This window comes from Miniopterus schreibersii, assembly GCF_964146895.1.
Source record: "Miniopterus schreibersii genome assembly, chromosome: 4".
Lineage (NCBI taxonomy): Eukaryota > Metazoa > Chordata > Mammalia > Chiroptera > Miniopteridae > Miniopterus > Miniopterus schreibersii.
Genome location: NC_138105.1, coordinates 53,496,157 through 53,520,601, shown reverse-complemented (window position 1 = coordinate 53,520,601; position 24,445 = coordinate 53,496,157). Strand labels below are relative to the sequence as shown.

At 34.7% G+C, this 24,445-nt stretch overlaps 1 protein-coding gene across 5 annotated transcripts in view; it reads right to left on the bottom strand.

Moving 5' to 3' along the window:
- PDGFC (platelet derived growth factor C) overlaps positions 1 to 24,445 on the bottom strand; it is a 162,511-nt gene that overhangs the window by 54,574 nt on the left and 83,492 nt on the right. For all 5 annotated transcript variants that reach the window (XM_081134464.1, XM_081134463.1, XM_081134460.1 and 2 more), the window contains one exon: positions 22,600 to 22,795. In XM_081134464.1, the coding sequence (XP_080990590.1) occupies positions 22,600 to 22,703 (104 nt within the window). In that variant the 5' untranslated portion in view covers positions 22,704 to 22,795. The remainder of the gene's footprint in view (positions 1 to 22,599; positions 22,796 to 24,445) is intronic.

Sequence of the window (24,445 nt, the reverse complement as noted above, 5' to 3'; positions counted from 1 at the left end):
GGGAAACCCTGCCAAAAATTAGATGTGGATCTTAAAAAGGCCTGGCTCTGCAAGTGTCAGCTGGAGTCTGAGCTTGTTGGGAAAAGTAATGACATTAATAAGATGACAGCTATTCTACAGTGCTTATTGGTTTAGACTTCAGTTTAGCAGAAGGACCCTTGTATACAGAATATAAGTTTTAGATCCCTATTTGGACACAAGAGTGTTCATCCATCCTTTAACATACATTGAAAAGATTTTTTTAAACAATAACTATATTATTAATTGCTTTTCATACATTAACTCATTTAATCCTCACAAAAATCATAAAAAAATGATACTGTCAATGTGCCGATTTTATGTTTTATAAAATATAAGAAAGCTAATTACCTGGCCAAGGTCATAGCAACTATATGTATAGCCAAGGCTTCAATTTTGACAGGGAACTCCAGAGCTCCATGCTCTTAAGTGCTATGTGATACTGTGTACTACATTTAAAATATGCCTACATGATTATATTTGCTTTATTTTAAGGCTTAACTGCAGGGGATTTGTGTGTTTTTGTTCAATGGCTGCAAAAACATTAAGAGACATTCAAATAAAAGCAATCAGTAAACTTGATAATCTGGGCATATAATTTTTACAGATATTTATTTTAATTCATCTAGTAATACTGATTTTTAAGCATTCTAAATTCTTTATGGAGAGTTGTAAACCTACGTAGGAAATGTTTAAGTCAAACCAACAAGCACGCTTCAGAGGACCGAACAATGATACAAACTGGAGTAATTCTCATGAAAATATAAGAGTTCTACCTGTGTGTACATGGTAGGACGGTACATGGAAATTAATACGTTAAAATTATCTTATTATTGAATAAAAACACTTCAAATGAATAACCCACAATTAAATCTATAAAGCTATAAAAATTAAGCAAAACAAAATATAAGGTGAAAATTAACAGAGACAAAAACTATGAGAGATTCAAAACAAAGTCAGAACTTAGAATTAAAACCAAAAGCTGGTCTTCTGAAAAGAAAGTGAGAGCGACAGAGAATGTGAATCAGTAATTTACACAGAGGCCCTGGCTGGTGTGGCTCAGTTGGTTGGGCCTTGTCCCTTGCCCCGAAGGGTCGCCAGTTCGTTTCCAGGTCAGGACACATGCCCAGGTTTCGGGTGCAATCCCTGTCGGGGTGCATGCGGGAGGCAACCAATCGATGTTTCTCTCTCACGTCAATATTTCTCTCTCTCTCTCTCCATCTCCCTTCCTCTCTTTCTAAAACTGATAAAAACATTTAAAAAAAAGAATTTACATATAAGGATTGAGAAAGAAGATATAATCATAGCTAAAAATGTATTTAAAATGTGTAAGTATGTTTTATGTAACTTTATGACAAATCTGAAAAGCTACATGAAATGGATGAGTTACTATAAAAGTAAATTATAAAAGTTGACTAAAAAAGGAGAAAAAGTGAAGTAACAACTCTAGGAGAAATTGAAAAGACTGTCATACACTGATAAATAAAAGATGCAGTGATATGGGGTTTATAAGAGACTTCTATTTGACTGTAAAAGAACATTTAATTCCAATTTTATATAAGCAATTCTTAAAAATTAAAAATGACAGATATCCACTTAATTAATAATAAAATAAGCTGGCCTAAATCTTGTGAATCCAGTTAACGATACTGTATTATACCTTCAAAGTTGCTAAGAGACTAAATCTTAAATGTTCTTACCACACCAAAGAAATGGAATCATGCAGCACTATGGAGGTGTTTGCTAACTTTAGGATAGTAACCACTTAGCAATATATAAGTCTATCGAATCAACACATACACCTTAAACTTACACAATGTTGTGTCAGTTACATCTCAGTAAAGCTGGAAAAACAAAAAATCTCTAATAACTGGAAAAAATCTTGTATCAGAGTTCTTTCAAATGGCAATACCAAACATTACAAATTAAGACAAATTTCACTCATAAATTGAGGAAAATGTAAAAATTTCAAATAAAATTTAATCAGATGTCATCCATCCATCATTGGATTAAAAGACATAATACTTCATGATAGAGTGTGGATTTAGTTCATGTAAAAATGACCTTCTAGAATATTAAAAGAAGAAAACTATATGATCTTATTAATAAATGCTAAAAAAATATGATAAAATCAACTACTTAGATAAAAATTGAGTAAACTGAATAGCAGGACACTTTCAAATCATGATAAAAATTATTTAACAGAAACTAACTGCAGGTTTTATGTTAAAGTGATTTTTATTAAAATTAGAACAAAGATTAGGTTGGCCACTCTGACCACTATTTTCAGCTGTTTTCGGGGCGACTGTGGGGGAAGAGTTGTAGCTATTTTTAGCAGGAAATGAATGAAAATAAATGTTGTAATAGATATAAAAGAGAAGAATGACTCTTAGTTGATAATAGATTCTCTTGAGAACAGACTATAATAGGGTAAGCACAGAGACTGAAAACCTTGGAAATAAACACGTGCAGAGAGTGGTGGCTTGGAATTTGATAGGGTAGGTAAAGGTAATGGTTACATGTTGTATGTATATATTTTGAAAGTAGACCTGATACATGTTAATGTGAGCTCTGAACAAAAAATGAATCCAAGGCTTTTTTACTTAAAAAAACATCTGGGATCAGAAAATAATTTAGTAAAGTTACTAAATATAGGATCAATATACAAAGTCAACTAATGAATGACAAAAAAGCATGAATTTACCATAATTTTTATGAAAATCTCAACAAAGCTGCTAAAATATTTGTACAAAATAATAATCATAGCAACAGAGCAAATATTATGTAGTGCATACTATATACCAGATACTCTATAAATATCAACTCATTTAACCTGCAAATATAACCTTCTCCATAGCTATGTTTTTGTACACATATTATAGATGGGAAAACTGAGGTACAGGGAAGTCATGGAACAAGGCAAAAGTCATTACAGCTAAGAGTAACAGGGCTGGTGCAGGAATCCTGCTTTAGACTTCAGAGCGCATATTCTTAACAATTACACAAACAACACTGTGTCTAGTTAAACAGGACACAACAAAGACTCATCCAACTCAATATGTTCCTATTTATAATCCATCATTGAGAATTCTGATTTAAACTCTCCATATTTTCTTCTTTAGAATGGGAAAACTATTAATTAACTCTGAAAGTCGTCGTGAGGATTAAATGAGAGAATGTATATAAAGGGTTGAAAATAGTCCTTAACAAATAAGCTGCTCAATAAGTAGTTGTTTTGTTTGTTTTTAAATGATTGTTATCATTGCAACCATATGTGCAACCCATGGAAGACTCCACCCTGTGAAAGATGGACATCAGAGCCCCTCAGACAGTGATACATGGTGTGGGTCACTACTTTTGGCTCAAGGCAGACCCCAGCCTTGGTCGGTCATTCTTTCCTGTGGGAGTGTCTGTCCTGAATCCCACCTGCCTAGAATATAAGCAAGCCTATATATGTTCGCTATTAGTATTAACAGTTGCTTCTTTTATTGTAGTAGAAGACAGATTCATCAATGGATTGTGAAAATAGCGAATACTTAATTTTTGTGTCTGTTTTTTGTACCCTATAAAAAAGCACAATAATAGTATCAATTTCAACTTAGTAATTGTTGTGGGGATTATTGAGTTAATATATAAAAAGCATTTGCCTATTTGCTCAGCATTTTTTCCAAGACCAATCAATCGCTGAAATGTAGACCTAGTCTCAGTCTATTACTACCTGTGTGTAAGTATACATTTTTACAGAAACACCACCTCATATAATGTACTATTAATGAAATAATGCCAAGATTTAGGCAACTAATCTATGTCAATTCAGAGATTTGGTATAGGTTTCATGTTCCTCTCTAAGGATTACTTTTAATACTCTTTATAACTATCTTGCAATTATTTTCACAGAAAATTCTCATTAACATTTAGGCCTGCCTATTGTGATGCTCTGTGGCATGTGGCTGCTTATTAATTGCATATTATGAGTCACTATTAAATCAGTAATAATTATCAGCTCATGTGAATGAATGACAGTACGGGTTGGGCAAAAGTAGGTTTACAGTTGTAAGTATGTGAAACAGTTTATTCTTGTATTATTATTTACTTTTTATTGCATTTTTATTATTATTTGTCCACTTTTGCCCACCCCTGTATACCTTTATTACATGTGCTAACAACTGAACCACTTTGTAATATTGAAAAGAAAGCTGAGGAAGCAAATTTTAAAATGAAATTAACATTCTACTTAGATTAAAGCAACATTTTTCCCTCATGAATTATCATCTTGTCATTTTCCCTTCTACTTTAAACACACAGTAAGAATAAAGTGAGGAAGTTCAAGTAGGGGTAGGTGAATATAGGAAAAAGGTAAGACCTCCTCCAATGAGTCCCAATCTCTGAACTTAGGATATCTAATAATATTAAAAGGAGAATCTACATATCAAGGTTTACTTTAAAGGGTATCAAAATTAAGATTAAGAAGGAAGGGTTATGAATATGCTCTCTCGTCTATCCATCCCCAAAACTCTTCCAGGCATAGGAAACCCACAATAACCACTACCGAAAGGCACCATACAAGCCGCCCCTCCTGCATGATCTCTGAATAGCTGAATGCCATTGCCTAAGCACATTTATCAAAGGTCATGCCATCATTCATCAAGACATCTTTGAAGGACTTTGCTACAGGTTAGCTTCTTTCAGTCTTTATGCTGTATCCTTGCTACATTTGCAAATACCAACGTACTCTAGATATGGATTTATCAAGGCTAAGAGAAACATTTAAGTAGTGTGATAATAAAATTTGGACAGGATTCATGGAATGCTTATAAAGTATTATCATAACTTCAGGCCTGATTTTAAAAGAAAATATTTAAGTGGTTGATCACCAGCATAAGGCACTTTAAAGAGCTCATCTGTTTATATACACAAATCTACCTTTTGCTGATAATGTCTGTGAAAATGATGAAATGAGTTTCCTTTAGAATATACTAAAGTGAAATGTAAATATTAATCCTTTCAGGATATCTGAGAATTTCAAGTACAGTTGTTGAATACGAGTGTTAAAAATCTCTAAGTATTTATTTTTGAGCATTTATATTTACTAAATATTTATTTTATAACAAAATAATTTCTCCTAAATGCATTCTGGGGGAAAAATCTCTCAGATTAAAAAAACACACAACACAACAAAAACGTTTAGGCATTCCAGCTTAATTCATTATTTAACATTTTGCATCAATAAGAACAGATTCAAAACTTGTACTTTAACAAACACAAATAGATAGATGAACAGAGCATTTCAATCCTGATTGATGAACTGATCATTTTAAGGAAATAGGTGCTCTGTATAAAATGGATCTAGGCTTCAGGTTCCTCTTAAATAAAGGAATGAACTAGGTAGTATAGAAGGCTATTTAAAAAAAAAACAACAAAAAAAAAACCCTAGCTTTTTTTCTTTTTCTTTTTTCTGGTTTGAGAACAAAAAACATTCCCTTTGGTGTGTGTGGCTATGTCAGAAAATATGCAGCTGATACACAGAGCATGTTATCATAACATTACCCACTACAATATGTTCTAGAAACTTATTATTTTCCAAGGTCTGTACAGCGCGGTTATCATCAAATTATCATAACTGTCTACAGGCCATATCCATGGAAACCACCTTACCCATACCAATGTATTATGAAATGAGAGAAACACATATACTAATGAAAGTGCTGAGTAGCTAAGCAAATGCACTACACAGTGCAGTGCCGTCCTGTGCAAAGCCTACCCTCTGACCACACAGGTCCAAGGTTAGGAGAAGCTCTAATCCCATCAAGGGAAGTGAGTCCACCTCCACTGGCAATGTTATGTCACCTCCTCCTAACTAAATCACTTTCTCAAAACTCTTCCAAAGTGCCAACTGGTAAATGGGGAAGACCTACAGCTCCTAGAGACTCCAGTACTGTCTTGCAGGATAAACTCCTTCTTATTCACTGTGTAGCAGAAATCACACCTTTGAAAGTCAGCCTTTAGAACACAAAAGCACATTTTGGAATTTATTTGACATAAGCTCCATTTGACTCTTCAGATAAGAATTATATCCCTTATCCCTTATCAGTTATAATAGCAATCAGATTGGTTCCCAAAAGTAATAATAGGATGAGATCTGTCATAAAGAAGATGCTTAATAAATGTAAGAAGTTTTTATCATCTAATGATAATTCTTAGTTCTCTAAACCTTTTAGCTTTTCAGTCACTTATACTGTCTAATTTAAGTTATAAGAATGTTTCCAACAACTAACAGGAATTGTACTTCTATTTTTTGTATGCTTTTCTACCTTTTCTTCAGTGATCACTATATAGAATACATGCATATATATATTTACATACATATGGGCTATATATACACACATATATACATGTGTGTATTTAGGATATAAATATTAAGAGTATAGTATAAGTACAATAGGTGAAATTATACTTATATTGCTTTAATTTTTATATTACCAATTAGGTAACTTTAAGGATGTTCATTATCAATCTACATAATTAATCTCTTAGAATACTTCAAAAACATAAAAAAATATGCATACTCCAGAGACAGAATTAGTAAAGCTGGTATCAATTTTTTATAAAAGGGATTAAGCAAAAATCAAACAAACAAAACAAAAAATATCATAGATGCAGACAACAGTAATTACCAGAGGGAAAGGAGGGTGGGGTAAAGGCGAGTGTGTGAGGCTTGCCTTGGGGTGTGAACACACCGTACAATACACAGATGATGTACTGTAGAATTCTATACCAGAAACCTATATAATTTTATTAACCAATGTCACCCAATAAATTCAATTTAAAAAAAAAATGAATTTGCTTAACAATTTTGAAACAATCAATCTTCACTAGAGAACCGGATTCTGTGGAGACTAAAATAAACCATTTAATGGAAATTTAGTGAAGAATAGACATTAATAACATCTCTGAGATTTAAAATCTTGACAAAAGAAAAATAACTTAACCTCTTTCGTGGGAAATTTAGAATATCAGAAATTAGAGAAACAAGTCATCCTATTCATACCACATGTTAAAAGTATGAAAACAACTTTTTGACTCTCGTGTTCACTTTTTTCCCCCATGACAAAAGATTTATGGGATATATGGGATCATATTTCCCACAGAACCTGATTATAGAGTCAAAAAAAAAGGAGAGAGAGAGAGAGAGAGAGAGAGAGAGAGAAAGAGAGAGAAGACTCATTTCTCAAGAAACAAAAACAAAACAAAAATCTTCACATGAAAGGAAACATTTCAGATTGTTAGGTGATTTGATCACTGTAATAAGTCCTGCTAAGGCGATTACTTCATATTTTGCAGCATGAAAAGGGAAATAAGAAATACTAGGCTTAGTGCCCACTTGGCTAAATCTACCTTCCTGGGCAATATCCCTAGGCAGGGTTTTTTTGGCTTTAGGTTTGTTTTATTTTCCTCTTTTCACTTTTAAAATTTTCCTCCTGCTCTGTATTTATTTCTTTCCTTATCCTGTTAAAATTACCCCTTCAAGGTGCTTTAATAGCCAGGATTCCTACCATAGCCTTTAATAAGTTCCTGTGCTACCAGAAAATTTAGCAGTTTTTAACAGTTTCAAATGTATCACTCACTTCATTTCCTCTTTTGCTCCAGATGTTTTCTGTTAGATTTCTCACTCCTTGACAGAAATAGGATAGCCTTTTTTATAGTACCTCATGACTTTTATTCATATATCCAGAAATGTTTATCTACCTACATATTACCTCAATTTCCCTCTCTGAAAAACACGAAGGATCAATCATGCATTTCAATTCTTAATTGTATTAGTCTTATAGATAAATAAGAAAAAAGTAAAAATAAAGATAAACATACCAAATCATTAGGTAATTCGAGAACCTCTGATTAATATTATTTCAGTAATTTGACAGAACCAAACAGAAACTAGACCTCATTCGTTCAAAAAGGCTGTGTTAATTATCACACATACAGGCAAAACTGAGGTCCAACAAGTAGCCACTTGTAGTCATTTACTTATTTTGGTTTCAATTACAAAGCTGTGTATGTTTTCACTTAAAGTTTAAAACATGAAAATACACATTTAATGTCTTTAAAATACTGTATAGCATAGGGCAATTCTAAATATAAACTTAAAATATAAGCACTTTAAAGGCAGAAGCTGCATTTTTCTTTTGGTAATCTCCATGTCTCCAGACTTTATCTACTATGGGACACTATGGCGCACAGCTATTTGATTGATACAAGAACTGAAGTATTTCAAATGATGAAGGAAAATAACAGATAAAGCAATGGGCCTTCTCTCTGTGCCCCTACCCCAAACTTCAGTTCAGGGATCTGATGAAAAACAGACAACTTTCCCTTCTACTTATGGGCCGTTGGGCAACTGAGTAATTGTGGGCTACTTGGGCCTTTAGTCATTTGCGAACCTCAACCTGGGCGAGACAGCCTATTTCACCAGATGGCAAATATGATCACATTTTTGAGTGCAGCAAGTCCAGCAATAATTTTCCTGTCATAGGTCAAGAACATACTTTATATCACCAAGTTATGACTAATGGGTTCCAAGCACATAACGGCGGTACATTTCATTGGATATTCTTACAAACTGCCTAATGGCAACTTTTTAAATATTGAGCATGGAATTCTTTGTTTTAGAGGACTCCATGCTCAATATCTAAAAGGGTGATTGATTTAAACCTTTCCCTGTTAATGCTATTACTCCCAACACTCCCCTTGGCACATTTTCACTCACTCTTCAGGTCTGAGCTCAGTATGACCTCCTCTGAGAAGCTGCGCGAGTCCCACAGGCAACGGGTGCAGGGTTCCGCAGCATGGTCCGCACCCACTATGATTTCGAATTGTATGTTTTTTTGTTTTATTTCCTGTGTCATGTTTATTTACTTATTTATTTTAAAATTTATTTTTATTGTTGAAAGTATTACAGATGTCCCCCCTTCCCCCCCATTGATCTCCTACACCTCCCCAACCCCAGGCTTCCCCACACTATTGTCTGTGTCCGTGGGTTATGCATACATGCATATAAGTTCTTTGATTTTAAATGCTTGTCCCCTTACTAGTCAATGCTTTCTGGAGGCCAGAGGCCCATGTAATAATCATTTCAGTCCACAAATTTAGCACGGTATTTGGTGCATACATAGCAGGGACTAAATGACTATTGTGTGATGGATGGAGGTTGGATGAGTGAGTTCACACATACATAATATGCTAACATGCACACATATACAAATATATGTAGACAGAGTGTGCCACTAAATAGTCATGACTATACATATGGTGTTGAAGTATTCCTATATAACTAATATTTATACTCTCGAACATTTTTTTCGTATTTTCTCCAATCCTGGCTAGTCATAAACAAACATGATTAATTTTCTCTAAAAATGCAAGTAGCTTTTTTAAAAGGGCACTAGACTTCATTCAAGGTAATAATTAGACACTATTTTTGAAATTCATTATAATGTTATCATCATTCATATTGTCACATACTAGCCACTACTATGGTGAGCACTTTGATTTTCCTGTATATACTTGGCACACTAGCTTAACACTTGTGATGCAACTTGCTGTATTTTAATTCTACAACTCAGGTATCTTACTGTTTCTTTTTCAAATCGGTCTCCTCTGACTAGGGACATATTCAGATCCCACACGAAGCTCAGCTAACTGAGGACACATACTTCATCCTCGTAGTGGTCACTGAACTGAATGAAAGTTAGAAAAGTAATATTCATCACATACTCTCTGGTAAACTCACCTGAAAATTTTACCTTTTCCAAGAAAGTAACAAGCAGGACTGCGGTGACTTTTTCTTTCTAATTCTTCCCGTCTGCTTTCTTAAACAGGAGAGTAATGAAGTATGAAGTATTCTGTGATTAATCCCTCTCCTTCCTCACACACAGTCCATCTCACCAATTGTTGGTTCACCTATCTTTGCTGATTTCAAAATATTTCTGTTTATTTCTTCTCTTGGTACAGAAATCCATCCACATTATTCCAATAGCCTCCCCTAAAACCTCTCTAACCCATTCTTTTTCTCCTTCACCCTGCGCACACCATTTCTCTACACCACTGTGAGCCTTTCTCCCTTAAAAGCAGGCCTATTTTTTCATGCCACTTTCATAGGACATACATGGACACAGAGCTTGCATACAAAACCATCAATAGTCATTTATTTTCTTCTTAGTCAACTCAGAACCTTGGACATTCTATTTTTATTTACATTTAATACATATAATTCTGGGTTATAGGTTGGTATTTTGAGGGTTGGGTTCATATAAGCCTCTTATTGACGAACTGATCATTGTTCAATGTGCCACTCAAATCAGATTTTGAGTTATCTCAGCTAAAGGCCACATTCCAGTGGTGAATTCATGAAGGTAAATGTTAACTTTTGGTGTATCTTGGCAGCCATCCTGCTGGTGACCTCCTACCAGGCAGTTCATTTCTGTTCAGATGTCTATACTTTGCAAATACTTTCTATTCTTCAAAATTTAGCATTTAATTTCAAATTATCTTGTTTCCTTCCCTCACAGGTATCTCTGGTTAGTGTAGCTGTCCCCTGAGGACTAGGGTTATGTTAATGCTTCTGCTCAATCTCTCAGGCCTCATTACCTTGGTGGGTGTTCAGTAAGCACATATTAAATCTCTCATTATAGAAGTGTCAGTTCACATCACCTAACCACAGCACAGTAAATTAGAGCATAATTAAACTTGAACTTTGTTCCAATTGTAAAAGATTTGATGACCACAAATTCCTATTATTAGCAAATAGTTTGGGGATGGCATTATGTGTTGTAAACATGTGACTGCTTTATTATCAAAATCATCAAATATGAAGTAAATTGTTCAAGTAGTCATGACTTTATTACTGAACAATTTAAATTCTTTTACAAGGTGTTATTTCTATTTAGTTTTAGGATGAACAGAAAAGATAGATAATTTTGTTTTTCTTGCCTGGCAAATAATCTAACAGCTAATAGAGATAGTGAGAATTCTATTCTTGTATAATACTGTGCCTTAGAGCAAAGGTGTGGATGCCATGTCTACCATTTACTATATATTTGGACAGACTTATATTCTCTTTTAGCTTTTATACTCTTTTGTAAAATAGGGATAGTACCCACTGTGAAGGATTGCTGGAAGATTAGAGTTCATGTGGGTAACTAATTAGCTCAGGGCTTGGCAGACACAAGGTGTGCCATAAAGGGTAGATAGGCTTCATTGCGTGGCACCTATCTGCTTGGGTTCTCTACCCAGGCCCTCTGCACCTTGGGAGCATCAGAAAAGCAATGCAGCCTAAAAGCAGACTATAACCTCCAGAGGTCACTTTCCCCCACTTCCTTCCTTTCTTCCTCCCTCCCTCTGTTCTCACTTTCTTTCCTCCCTTTCCTTTTTTTTTTTTTTTTTTTCCCCTTTCTTTGCATGCTACCTGGAAAACACTGAATAGATTTTGAAACTTTCTTTTTATCTTCTAAGAAATTCTTCATATTAGAATTCTTGAGCTATATAAACAAGTAACTGAATTTTCCTAAGCTCAAAAGAGGAGTGTCACAATTCGCAGCATGATGTCTTATTATCAATGGCCACTTATTTGAAAGTTCTTAATATAGATAAATAGTAGGTAAACTGATCAGAGATATTTTTCCCTCTCAAAATACCCTAGGATAATATATAGTGCAGGCTTCATTTCCAACAACTTTAACCCCAATGCCTCAGCAAAAACAGTGCCTACCACAATCCCATGAAATAATTTTAGAAGCAATAAATTATGACTGGTTCCATTTACACAAATATTTTGATATCATGAACTAGTTTGCTTGTTCAAACTTTGGACTGAGATGGAGAGCTGCAGATAGAAAGGTCAAGAAGGAGATGATGTTTTTAAGTTAGTACATGGGGTTTCTGGGGAGAGAGAAGTAGGGGGTTAAATCAGCTGCCATATGGGGAAACGGCCTGTGTCTCTCAGCAGATGGGAGCAGAGTCTACTTGAGATATGAAAATTTACTCAAACATTTTCCAACTGCTTGAAACAGCTATGAGGAATAACTTTTTTGTGTCTGGAAAAAAATCTTTAGGCAATGAAGTTTTAAATGTATTGTATGTCCTTTACTACTTCCTAACTTTCAGCAGCATACTGAATCAAAAATGCTTAGTTCCATCCCATTTAGGGACTCTTCATGGCCTTAAGTCATACAGCGAAGAGTTTGAAATGACAAAAGAAATAGCTGAGCACATGATGGATGCCCAAGCAGGAACATTTTGGTCATATTAAACTTAACTCAAATGAAGAAGTTTCTTAAAGCTCAAAAATGGAAAGGCACAGGGCTAGGTAAGACACAGGTAATGTCACATTACTCACTCAGAAGAGGTGTGGGATGATGACAGAATGAACAGGAATGCCTTATAGTGGTGGCTTTTCCAGAAAATTCCTTTTACTGAACTGATTACAACATGGAGTTTATTAAAATTTTAAGAAGTTACCATTTAAAACTAATGTCAAATTAAAAATGGATTTTAATCCTAAGGATCATGTATAAATCAATAGTTTAAAAAAATATGAAGTGATTTATTTTTATAGAGACAGAAAAGTTAGAGTATCTTAAACTGTAATATTTTCAAATAACTGTTATAAAAATATTACCTGTTTGGATGAAAGCAAAAAAAATGTTAGTGTCTCCACATACCTGTGGATATTCTAAGGAAACATAGACAGTTCAGTGTTGGAAGAGACTTAAATCTTCACCTGGAACCCAATCTTCCCCTTGTTTAAATTATATTTTAAGCATATAATGATAAAGCAGGCTAAATAATTACACCATAGCCATATAGTTAGTAGTAAATGACAGAAGTGACTATGAAGCACGTTGGGCATTCCGAGCCAGTGTTCTTCCTAGGAAATTAAACCCTCTCATACAAGTAAGTTGCCAATTCATCTTACCAAGAAATCTAAGCCATCAGTAGGGTACCTGGAGCATAACACAACTGGAAATTCTCATTTCTCAAATCAGCGCTGGTTCCCCTTACTATCTGAAAGTAGTGTGTTCCTGTGAAACCTTATCTAAGCTGAAACTGCATTGAAGCAAAGAAGCAATTACCATTAAATGATATGGAAAACTTTGTGAGCGTTCACAGACCCAAAATCCAAAATTCAGTGTACCCACCAATGTCTTTATTTCGTTCACCACAATGTATACTCTTAATTAGTGTAACACCCTTAGATCTCTTTGGTCTTTTTGATATCCTAGGACACAACTTGTTCACTGATGCACAAAATGAATCATGATAAAGCACAGATGCTCCCAGACACAGTTCAAAGCTATAGCAGCTTGGTGCTGAGATGCTGATGATGTAGTTTCCAGGGAAAGAGCTTGGAGGTTTGCCACTGCTACTCAGTGTGCGTGCTGCCTTGTAACGCTGCAAAACAGACGCTGAACACTACTTTTGCTTTTTGCCTTTTTCGTAAAAGCAAAAAACCTCTTCGGATTTCTTTCCAGTTAGGAAAAACAGGTACAAATGTAGGTCTTTCATAAAAGCAAAGTGGGGTACTGTAAACTCTGTAAAGCAAGGGGGCACCTCTAGTTACCCACCTGTTGTTACTCCCTGCCCACCTCTGAGGGAATATTTATAAATGCACAGAGGTCTTGCCAATGTCTTTAGCCAGGAAATGGCTTATACAAGCATCCATCATAACCAACACTCAGTTTCAACCAATCTGAGGCAAGTCATAGACACCATAAACCCTTGCCTTAGAGCACTGTGATAAATTACAATTAAGGTTCTCTTGATTTGTTTTAATGAAATGTTAAGTTGAAGTGAGGTCCTTTTCTTCATACTTTTCTTTAAATATTTTAATCCATTAAGATAACTTTCTCCTTGATCTGTATGAGATCATTTATATACCAATAGAAAATCATTTATTCTTGGCTTCTTTTCTATAGGTTTTACTGAATGATAATAGTTGCTTCTGCTTTCAGAGTAAGTTTACTGGGACTCATAGTTATGCTATTTTACCTGCAGTAAACATGGCATAGGAGATAATATTCATATCATTCCTTCTGCTGAAAGTGGAGGTAAGTAAGTGTGAACAACACTGCCAAGGAAGCAGGCAAGGTGGCCCGCACTGCCACTCTGTGCCTTCACATGTGAATCAGACGCAATGACATCTTTTCAGCTTAACTTGGAAGGCTTTTGTCAAATATATTAATTTAACCTTTGTTAATTACATAGCAAAATAATAATCCTTTAGTAAAACTCAGATTTTTTTGGAGTGACTCTGGCAAAAACATTAGAGGAGAAATCAAATTATAATTAGAAACAATTTCATCAATCACTTGAAAGAAATCCTAAGTCAGCATCTGCCTGTATTATAAATGCCAGAGGATGTGGCCTATTTATAGATCAACTTCTTTAAAAGGTAGGCTGTTCCATAAAAAATCTGGGATCTGAACAGAGTCTAGCTCTCCAAGATTCACTGCCAGGTGAATTGCAGAACGTATATTATTTGAAAGCTCATATAGCAGAATATTATTAACATAATGTTGGAGCTATATATGTATAAAACATTGAAGAAGCTGAGAAAAGAAAGTCCAATGCAGAAATATAACAGTCTATCTAAAATTTGTACATTTATAAGTCTTTTATTATGGATCATTACTCTGTTGCTCTTGCTTGGTTTTTCTTTTTTGGTATATATAAATGATATAAATAGATAACTAGCTAGCTAGTAATATGGGTATTTCTTTGGTTCTGGAATTTGTCCATTTTTCAGCCATTGTGCCAATTGCACAACCCAAAGAAGAGTCTCATCATTACCCCAGTGAGAGCAATGCAGCAACTGAAAGTAAAGGCATGACACAAGAGTGGCACCAGAGTATTCCCCAGGTCCTCAAAGTGTGCAAACTGTAAAACACTTTCTGAATCATTGTGGGGAAGTGACCTCTAGGCAATAATCAAACAGGGACAGTGGGAAAAGAAAGGCTAAAGAGTGGGCGATATTGGGGGTTGAGAAAATAAAATGCAAGAGAAAAGGTGAAGTCTCCGTGAGAGACGTACACTGGGTGAAGCAGACATGAGTTTTGGGAGTTACAGGATACATTCTTTCTCTGCTTGGAATGTTGATTTTGGACATTTCAAAACATAAAACCAAAACATCTCATTAGCCAAGGGCCGGGTTCCTTGATCTCAGACTTGGTCAGATCCCCGCCCTTCATTTTAAGCCCTCTTGGGGAGATTTTTTTTTTCTTACATTACAAAAGTAATTGCTACAGAGGTCAAAGGATAACAAAACTATAAATTATGCCATTGAGCAAACTACACGCAAGAGCTGCTGCTGAAAGGGCACTGGCAAAATCTTCACTCTAAAGAAAACTTTATTCTGTGGTTAAAGGTGCAGGTAGAAAACACAGGAAGCGTGGATTTGAAAACTGCACTTCAACTCCTTTTGGTCATCACCAACAGTGGAGATGGTTATTTTTTTTTTTTTACCACCAGCACCTCTTCCTCTTTCAGATGGGAAAAAAAAAAAAATAGTTTTGGCTTTCAGGGACAATTTCTCTACCAATCACAGTTCATTACTTGGCTGAGGGATGGACACATGACCCAAATCTTGACAAGCACAGTATCACATGACCCTAGCCCCCGCTATGGTAACTGGTCCAGGGATGGATACTTAGCTCAAAACTCTTCCAAGAACTTACAGGAAAAGTTCCTGTCTCCTTCAAAGATTGCAAGTGCTAAAATCTTGGCATGTCTGTGGCTTTCTCTTTCATTTTATGAAGACAGACTGAGAATGGGGTCAACCACAGGGAAGCCAGTCTATAGAGGGACAGAAAAAGTGACAGGGAGTTGATGGCATCATTCAGAACCCGGATAAAAGCTAATCCTGAAATTTTTAGTGACATAATCCAAACATTTTCTTTTAAGACTGGTACAGTCACTGGCTAATTATTTGTGGTCACTTGAAACTAAGAGTCTTAAAGTTACACTTGCTTGTATAAATCCCACAAGCTTTCAATTTATGCCACTATCTATTAGGGAAATATTTTGTTAAGGCACAGCTGTAGCAGAATTATAATATTCCTAGACATGTAGACATGATGTAATATTGGTCTGTACCATCTGCTCTTCTCTATAAAAAAATGGTCACTTAACACTCTAAGTTACTCCTTGGGTTGTCTAATAGAAACATTTCTAATATTAGAAATGTTGAAACTGGTCATTTTTGTTTTTCCCATAATTTGTGCCTTCAGGCAAAAGAGAATGTAGCTTTGAAATATATATATATATATATATATATATATATATATATATAGACACACACACACACACACATATATATATATATACACACACACATGAATATCTGTAGGTTTTCTTTGCACACGCGTGCATGGGTACCCACACAACCACCCATCCATCTCCACCACACAAAGTGTGAACAACAAAAGGGATAATGGTATAAGGGCAAATAGGCTTTCTGTTACTGCATCAATCACAAAAGAATCAGTTAGGCAAAGTGTTTGAGAAATAATAAAATTCCTCCAACTATTCCAATTGCCTTGATACTTTCCTGCAATCTATTCTGGATGCTTCTATCAGTCTTCTCTTTCTAAACTATAGACCAGTCTATGACCCTGTTCTGCCACAAAACCTTTAGCTTCTTTTTTAAAAAAAACTGTTAGCTACTGACAGCATAAAAAAGGCAGTCTAAATCCATCAGTTTAGTATACAAAGTTCTTCACAATTTGATCCAATCCACAACTTTACCCCTTACCACACCTCCAAGGCATCTCACGCTCCAGAGAAGCTCATTGCTTGCAAATTAGTCTCTCCTTTCACCACCCTTAGTTGAACTCTGTCTGGAGTGCATATTCCTCTTTAATCCACCTATTATTTTATTTTAACTAATTTATACTGAAAATCCATTAGGTGCTAGTCCGCTACTAAACTCTTACCTATGCTTTGAGGCCTAACATACATTGCATTCCCATGCCTCCCGAATTATAACCAGTCCTTCTGTGCTTTAACACACTGCTCTTAGATATAAAAGAGCAATGTAGCAGACACTACTGTTTACCTGCACACCTGCAATGTGCCCTCCCCCTCTTGCTTAAAACAGAAGTAATTTGTTTAGGTAACCGACCTGCATGTGCTTCAATACAGATGGGCCCTTACCAAGTTTTGGGGATGAGTAATGAATTCCCTTAACCAATCTAGTTCACTTTCCCCTTACCAGTGGTTGAGGTAAGCATGCCATAGAAAGTAGCCATATCATCATCCGTAACACCAAGCAGACCTTCTTATCTGGTCTGACAGCAAGGTTCCACAGGGGACCTTAAAAAGGTACTGATGTTTTTTGTTTAATCTTTCTTTTCCTTGCCATCATGAACAGGACCCAAATTCTGAATTACAATCCAAAACCCAGCCTTTTATTCTCAGGCCCAGTTCTGCAGTTTCAGGCTGGGAATTAAAATGTAACTAAAGGGCCTCATGGGATACCTTTGGATTTTTCAAGGCTAAAATTTAAGATCATGCATGCCAAACAGTAACTAGTAGTACCTTTTCTTTCCAAATGTCCGTACCTTTTCTTTCCACTGACATGTCCAAGGGGCCCATGGAAATATTTTTCTTGGAAAATAAATCCTTATGATGTACTTATGTATCTCCAAGGTCATTATTAGCTAAGTAAACAATACTGTCTTCCTTTATTTCAGTCCTATGGTCATGCAACTAAGGAATATTTTAATACAGTTTTCATAAAACAATTGTTTTCTTATAATATGATCACCCACGGCCTATACTGGCATTGTGAAATTGATGTAAGAAACCTATACTAACCTTCAAAGCTATATCTACTAAAGTAAAACACAGACAATGAATATTTGAATTTCTGTGGTCTGCCTGGCATGGTAAATTCATCCACACCCAAGTCTCCATGATAAATTAATAACAGTTATTTATAGACCACTACCAGTAAGCTACACAGTTATGATACGAGCTAGAAAATAGTCAACAAAGTTATCTAAATATAATCAGTTACAGTAATAACTGCACTCCATATTTACCATATCCTGGGATTGGTGGCATTTTATTTTATTTGCCTGTTTACTTGTCTGCCCGCCTCTTTACCCAGACTAAGCTACTCGAGGGCATGAGCCATTTCCCACTCACTGCTGTCGCCTGGTTCCCTACCGCAGTGCTCATGCTCGAGAAGTGCTTGTTGAACACGAAGTAAATAAATGAGCAAATACCAGTGCCACATGAATTCTATTAAAAACTCCAGAAAGATTAGAAAATGTCTAAGTGTGGTTTGTTTGTTTTTTAATTTTAAAGAAAACTAATAATTTTTGATCACCTTAAATTCTGAATAGTATAATACAGGTTCATTTAATTTAGCATACTTAGCATGTCTATAAACAATCATTTTTTTCTAATTGGACAGGTTATAGTATTTCCTCCAAAAGAAACTCAGTTGTTTTGGTGAAAAGGCAGCACTATTTTAAACTGGACAGATTGATTAATCCATCCTTTTTGAAATGTTGTCTCTTACAATCTTTCTTTTTGTAAAATCTTAATATAATAAATAATTTACTTCAGAAGAGGAACAAACAAAAATGTCTCTCACTAAAAAGGTGCCCTCTTAAGACACCATATGTCACCAGCACCAGAAGCCTTGGAGAAGACAGAACTAGCAAATAATAAGATATAACTGTGTCAAGCAGACACAGGACTAGAACCCCATTAATACATTCATGTGTGATTTTTCCTGCATGTATTCATCTACTTACCGGCACATGGAAAACAAATAATACCCATTTCTCAGGTCTTCCAACAGAGACCAGAGACCTTTATAACACACACACCCCCACTCATCTTTCCCCGCTTAGTTCCACTCCACACTTTCCACCATGCTGCCTGCATATCCTACCATGTTTTATTCTTTGTAATATCAATCTTCAATAGCATAAACAGACAATTCACTTTACCTTTTTCTTTACAAAAGACAATTTGAGAAGGGCATTAGTCTTTGGGGGAAAAGCCAAACATCTTATCTGAGTCTGTCTTTTAAAAATATAACTAAAATAGTGGTTCAGGATTTTTAGATTTCCTATGTTTCAGACTTGAGAAAATATTTTAAATGGGACAGATTAAATTTAAAATGAATTTAAGGGAGAGGAGGGAATATTGGTATTTGATTTTCATAGCACTATCATGGAGAAGAGTCGATTTTACCATTTTTAAAAAATCAATTTTAAGCTTGAACTTGAGTACCAGGCCTTGTCAGGAAGAAAAAGAAAAAAAAAAGAAAGAAAAGAAAAATTTTATCTTCCTTGACAATGGTCTACATTCCAGCCACATGGTGAACAAAGTTAGGCAGAAAACTCCTCTTGGTACATTACAAGTAAAATTGCTGGATAAATGATTAAAAGAAAACCATTTTTTTTCAATGCCATTAAATTGTCACAGAAATAAGAGGAAGTCTTTTGAAGGCAAATAAGCACAAGAAATCAAGATTTCAGTGGAGTGAATGTGCTCTGGAGACCTGGGAGTATCTGTTGAACCCCAGTGCACAAGAGTGGGGGGTTAATGGGCCACAAGTGGTATAAGAGAAGCCTGAGGCTGGGTCTAACCTTGTTCCTTCCCTCTCACCCTTGCTACCCATGTCTCCCTGTGAAATGCCCCACTCAGGAGGAGACTACACAGCTATGTCAGCAATTACCCTGATGACTGATATTTCGACAGATGCAAGACAGTGAGATGGTATCTTCAAGGTATTGAAAAAATAAACATAATCTAAAATTTTATATCAGGCTTACTAAGTTCTTTCTGAGAATGAAGTTAAAATAAAACAATTTTCAAATACATAAGAACTGAATATTTACTACCAACAGGCTTTTTACCTGGGAGACTTTTAAAGACTTTCTTCAGGAAAAAATTGTTAACACGAAATGCAGACACAGAGATATAGCTATTGATTACACAAAATAATAAAAACAATGTCTTGTTTGTGAAGTTAAAAAATGCAAAACTAAAATCCACAGTAATTACCACATACATACTAATGAGAAGTGGAGTTAACTGTAGTGAGAACCAAACCAGCTTGGAAAATAGGACAAAACCACCTACCAGTGAACTCCTTACAGTAGCATGATATTACTATTTTATTGTTGTTATTATTGCCCAGGAAAATAACTTTACTGTTCATTATAGGAACTTCCCAAAAGAACCATTATCTCCTTCAACTGAAAGTATCAACAGTTCACTACCTAACATTGCTGAAATCCTTGCCTAAAATACCCTGCCTTGTTTCCACCAATTCAAAACTACTAAATCCTGATCCTTACCCATTCTTAATCAAGTCTCCACACTGAAAGATCCATTTTTGGTTTTGCTTTTGATCCCCAGACTCTACTAAAGCTTTCAAGGTGGTCTCCTCTGTCATCAAGTTAAGCAATAAGCGCAGCTCTGTCTTATCAACACAGTATGATGGTGGCTGAGGAGTTAGCATTCCTCAGTAGTCAAAATGTTCTCAGGTAATTTTATATTTTGGGAAGGGGGCAAACATTGATTAGCTTTAGATATTAAGTAAAAGGTGTATTTCTAAGGCAGCCATTAGAAACATGTTATTTATACAATTGTATACTACACATTAGGGTAAAACAGATGATCTAAGTTATCTGCATCAACATAAACTAAATTTTAAAAGATCACATTATTTAGTTTTACTTGTTTTGAAGTGTCTATCAAGTCACAAAAGTATTATCCCATTGACATGTATTTCAAAACAGGCAAAAATAATTTACTTTTTATAGGATAATATGTAAGAAAATATGTACATGTGGTAAAATTATAGAGAAAACAGGAAATGAAAGGAAAACAACCCACAAACTTAGACAATGATTAAATTTGCAGGGATAAAAGGGTGTCATCAGGGAAGAACAAAGGACTTCAGAACTATTCAAAGAGTCACTTTTCTTAAGTTGAGTCTCATACTGAGTGAGCTGAGTCACAATCTAGGTTAGGCATGCTGGACAATAGTATAATTTTTATTATTTAACTATTAGCATACATTATATACATGCACACATAACTACGTACATACACATACATATAATACTTCTCCTCCCATAACACAACCAACTAGGTGTGAGGTATCACATAGCCCTCTTGGCCTTGACCTGTGGGAACTGCAACTAGGAGAAGAGGCACAAGGAAGTGCGAATAGTCTGGCTACTGCTACTGTTGTAATATAGTCCTTTGTCTCTGATCCAGGAGTTTCCTGTCTTCTATCAGCATGTATGAATTGTGGTACTAACGCGCTACTTTGAAAGAAGAACAAAATCTTGAACGTTTCATAATTTTTGACAATATTATGAAATCCTATATATGAGAAGAAGATAAGAGGTGCAGCTTATAGCGTGATGAAAAATATCTAATATGGGTGGTAGGGAAAACAGGTTTTAACATTGGTTTAGGTATAAAATATGAAAGATATATAGGGCAGTTACTTTACGTCTCTGTGTCTGTATAGATAGTTAAGACAGTTTCTATTCTCAAAGTCTAAGATTATAGATGTAAGAAAAAAAATAACATGAAATGCGATGTTGCAGAATGCAGAAATGTGAAAAAATCTAACCATATAAATGTTAAAGATACAAATTGTGATGATGGCAAGTGCAAAGTTTATTTCATCTGTACTGAAATGTTTATCTATAATGTACCATAAAATAAAAATTCTCTTTTAAGTTGTATATCAAAGAAAAAATAAAGAACTCTACAAAGAAGCTCAAGTAAAATATTTTTATGATATACAAATGCCACTGAAGTGAAAAATCTTCAATAAGACCACCCAACCTTGACAAGTGTATTCACATAGGACTTAAAGAGTAATATTTGTATGACATACAGTAGGTGGTCTTTTGCGTGGATGAAATACTCCAGCTGACTTTGGTTCATGAACGCTTCTAGGAGAATTATGATAAATTTCTACCAGGCAAACCATAATGTTCACCTAAATTTCTTCAACTCTGCTTTCAGAACTGTATTTTTTTGTGATGAAGAATTCTAACTTCTTAGTCTTATGTGAATGTACTTATAAGTATTTATACTTATAAGTATTGGATACTATGGGTAATATGGATACTGCTTTTTCTTTTAATAACTTGTTTATTTTATTGATTTGGCTATCAGGAAGCTCAAATGTAGAAGTTTCAGCACTAATGGTAACATGTTTCTAGCACAACTGCTTCCCTTTACTTGGCTTTTTATTCTCTACTCCTTATTTTAAATTGTTTTACTCTATATGTATATTTTACCATAAATTATCTGAAATTATTCTCAGAAGTAGAAGAAACTAATGACTCTGTATGTATATGTACGTATCTAATTTTAAATGAAACATAGCTTAAATAAGGTTGTAAATTTCTTGGATGACCAGGAAAACATAACAGAACAAAAGGTACCATTTAAGATCACACCATCAAAATGCAGCAACTTGAAGGACTACAACAATTGTTACAATCTGTTGCAATTTCAAGTATGATGACTTACTTGCATATGTCATCTTCTGGTTCTTCAAGCCCAAATCTTTCATCAAATGTAAGTTGTATCCATACATTTTCCTCTACTGCTACTAATCTCCATACCAAGACCATATTTCTTGGATAAGTATGAGGAAACTTTGGGCTGTGAATACTTCCATTAGTAGACACAGTAATAATTCTTTCATGCTGGGGAGCTTGCACTCCTAAAACAAAAACATAGGCATAGACTTACATTTAGAATGGACATTTCAAAAAGCATACATTGCAAAATAAATCTTTTTTTTAAAATCATCCTCATTTTACCCCAAACAAGTGTTCAGTATACTTTATACAATATAAATTAAGAACCACTCTTTTCAGAATTTATCCAGGGGAAAAGATTATTTTAACATTATTGAGTAAAAACCTGTGTATATTTATACTTCAAAGAACATAGAAAATTAGTTTTTTTAAATCAAATTACTAATTTTTCAAACAACCAATTCTTTTGGATTCCTACTCAATCAACTTAAGACCCTAATCTCCAAGAACTTATCAAATATGAGTCATATCAAAACAAAAAGAAACTTGATATAACTAGTTTTAAAAATATAAGTTACGATTAAAGTCCCCTAATCATGAATAGGTGAGATAACATCTGAGTTCATCAAAATGTAGATTATCTGCCTGAGCTTCACCTAATAGAGTGAGCCCTTAAAACAAGCTGTGCCTTTCCTAAATTCAGAGAAATTCAGAGTGTGAGAGAGATTCAACAGGAGGGAGATTCTTTGTTGTTGGCTTTAAATATGGAGGAGGCAAAGTGCCAAGGAATGTGAGAAGCCTCCAGAAGCCAAAGGCAGTCTAAGGCTGACAGCTAGCAAGGAAATGGGACCTCCGTCCTAAACTTCATGAAACTTGAATGAGCTTGGAAGCAGTCTCTTCTGGACAGCCTCCAGAGAGAATGGAGGCTGACTGACACCTTGATTTTAGCCTTGCACAACTCTGCAAGAACTAGTCACACAATGCCCAGACTTCTGACCAACAGAGCTAAGAATAAATAGAGTTTTAAACTGCAAAATGTATGGTAATTTCTTACATATTGTTAGAAAATGAATACATCTTCTATTGGGCACAAAGCTGTTTGGATGGCAAGTTATTTCTTTTGCCTCCATTCTTCAGCAGCAATTACAATAATAGTAATTACAATAACAGCAGCAACTTTTCAGTTAGTATTATGTTAGTCAAAGTACAGTACTGAACCATGATAAAATGCAATTTAAGAATACTGCTCAAAGAAACTTCTTGAATTTAAAAGACAATGCCAAGGGTCATGTATTAGTAGGATCATGTAATTAAGGTTAAAGAATAAACTTTTTGACTGTTAAAACACCCAAAATAATTTTAAGAAGTTTATATATGATTCTTAAAGCAGTTTTTTCATTGTCTTAAACAACTGTTTCAATCATCAGTTTCATAAGTATTATTTTCTAACTTATAATCAGGAAGACAAGGTAAAAACAAATATAATGTCCTTTGACTAATACCCAGTGCACATTGTGGGAAATATCATCACACTATTAGTAAGATATGCTTTAAGTATCTAAATGTGTGCCTAAACTCATCCTCAACAGTAAATAACTTACATAGAAATACAATCCCTCTTAACTGGATGCTAATTTTTGATACTGTTGTTGGCTATATTAACATATATGAAATATATGAAATAACTCTTCTATGTACATAAGTTAGCACCAGTATATCTCCTAAGAAGACAGAGGATCTATCAAATTAGATGAGTTCTTCCATATAGTGACATGTTTTATTAAAAAAATAACAATAATTTTCTATTAAAATTAAATTAATAAATTGTTTTC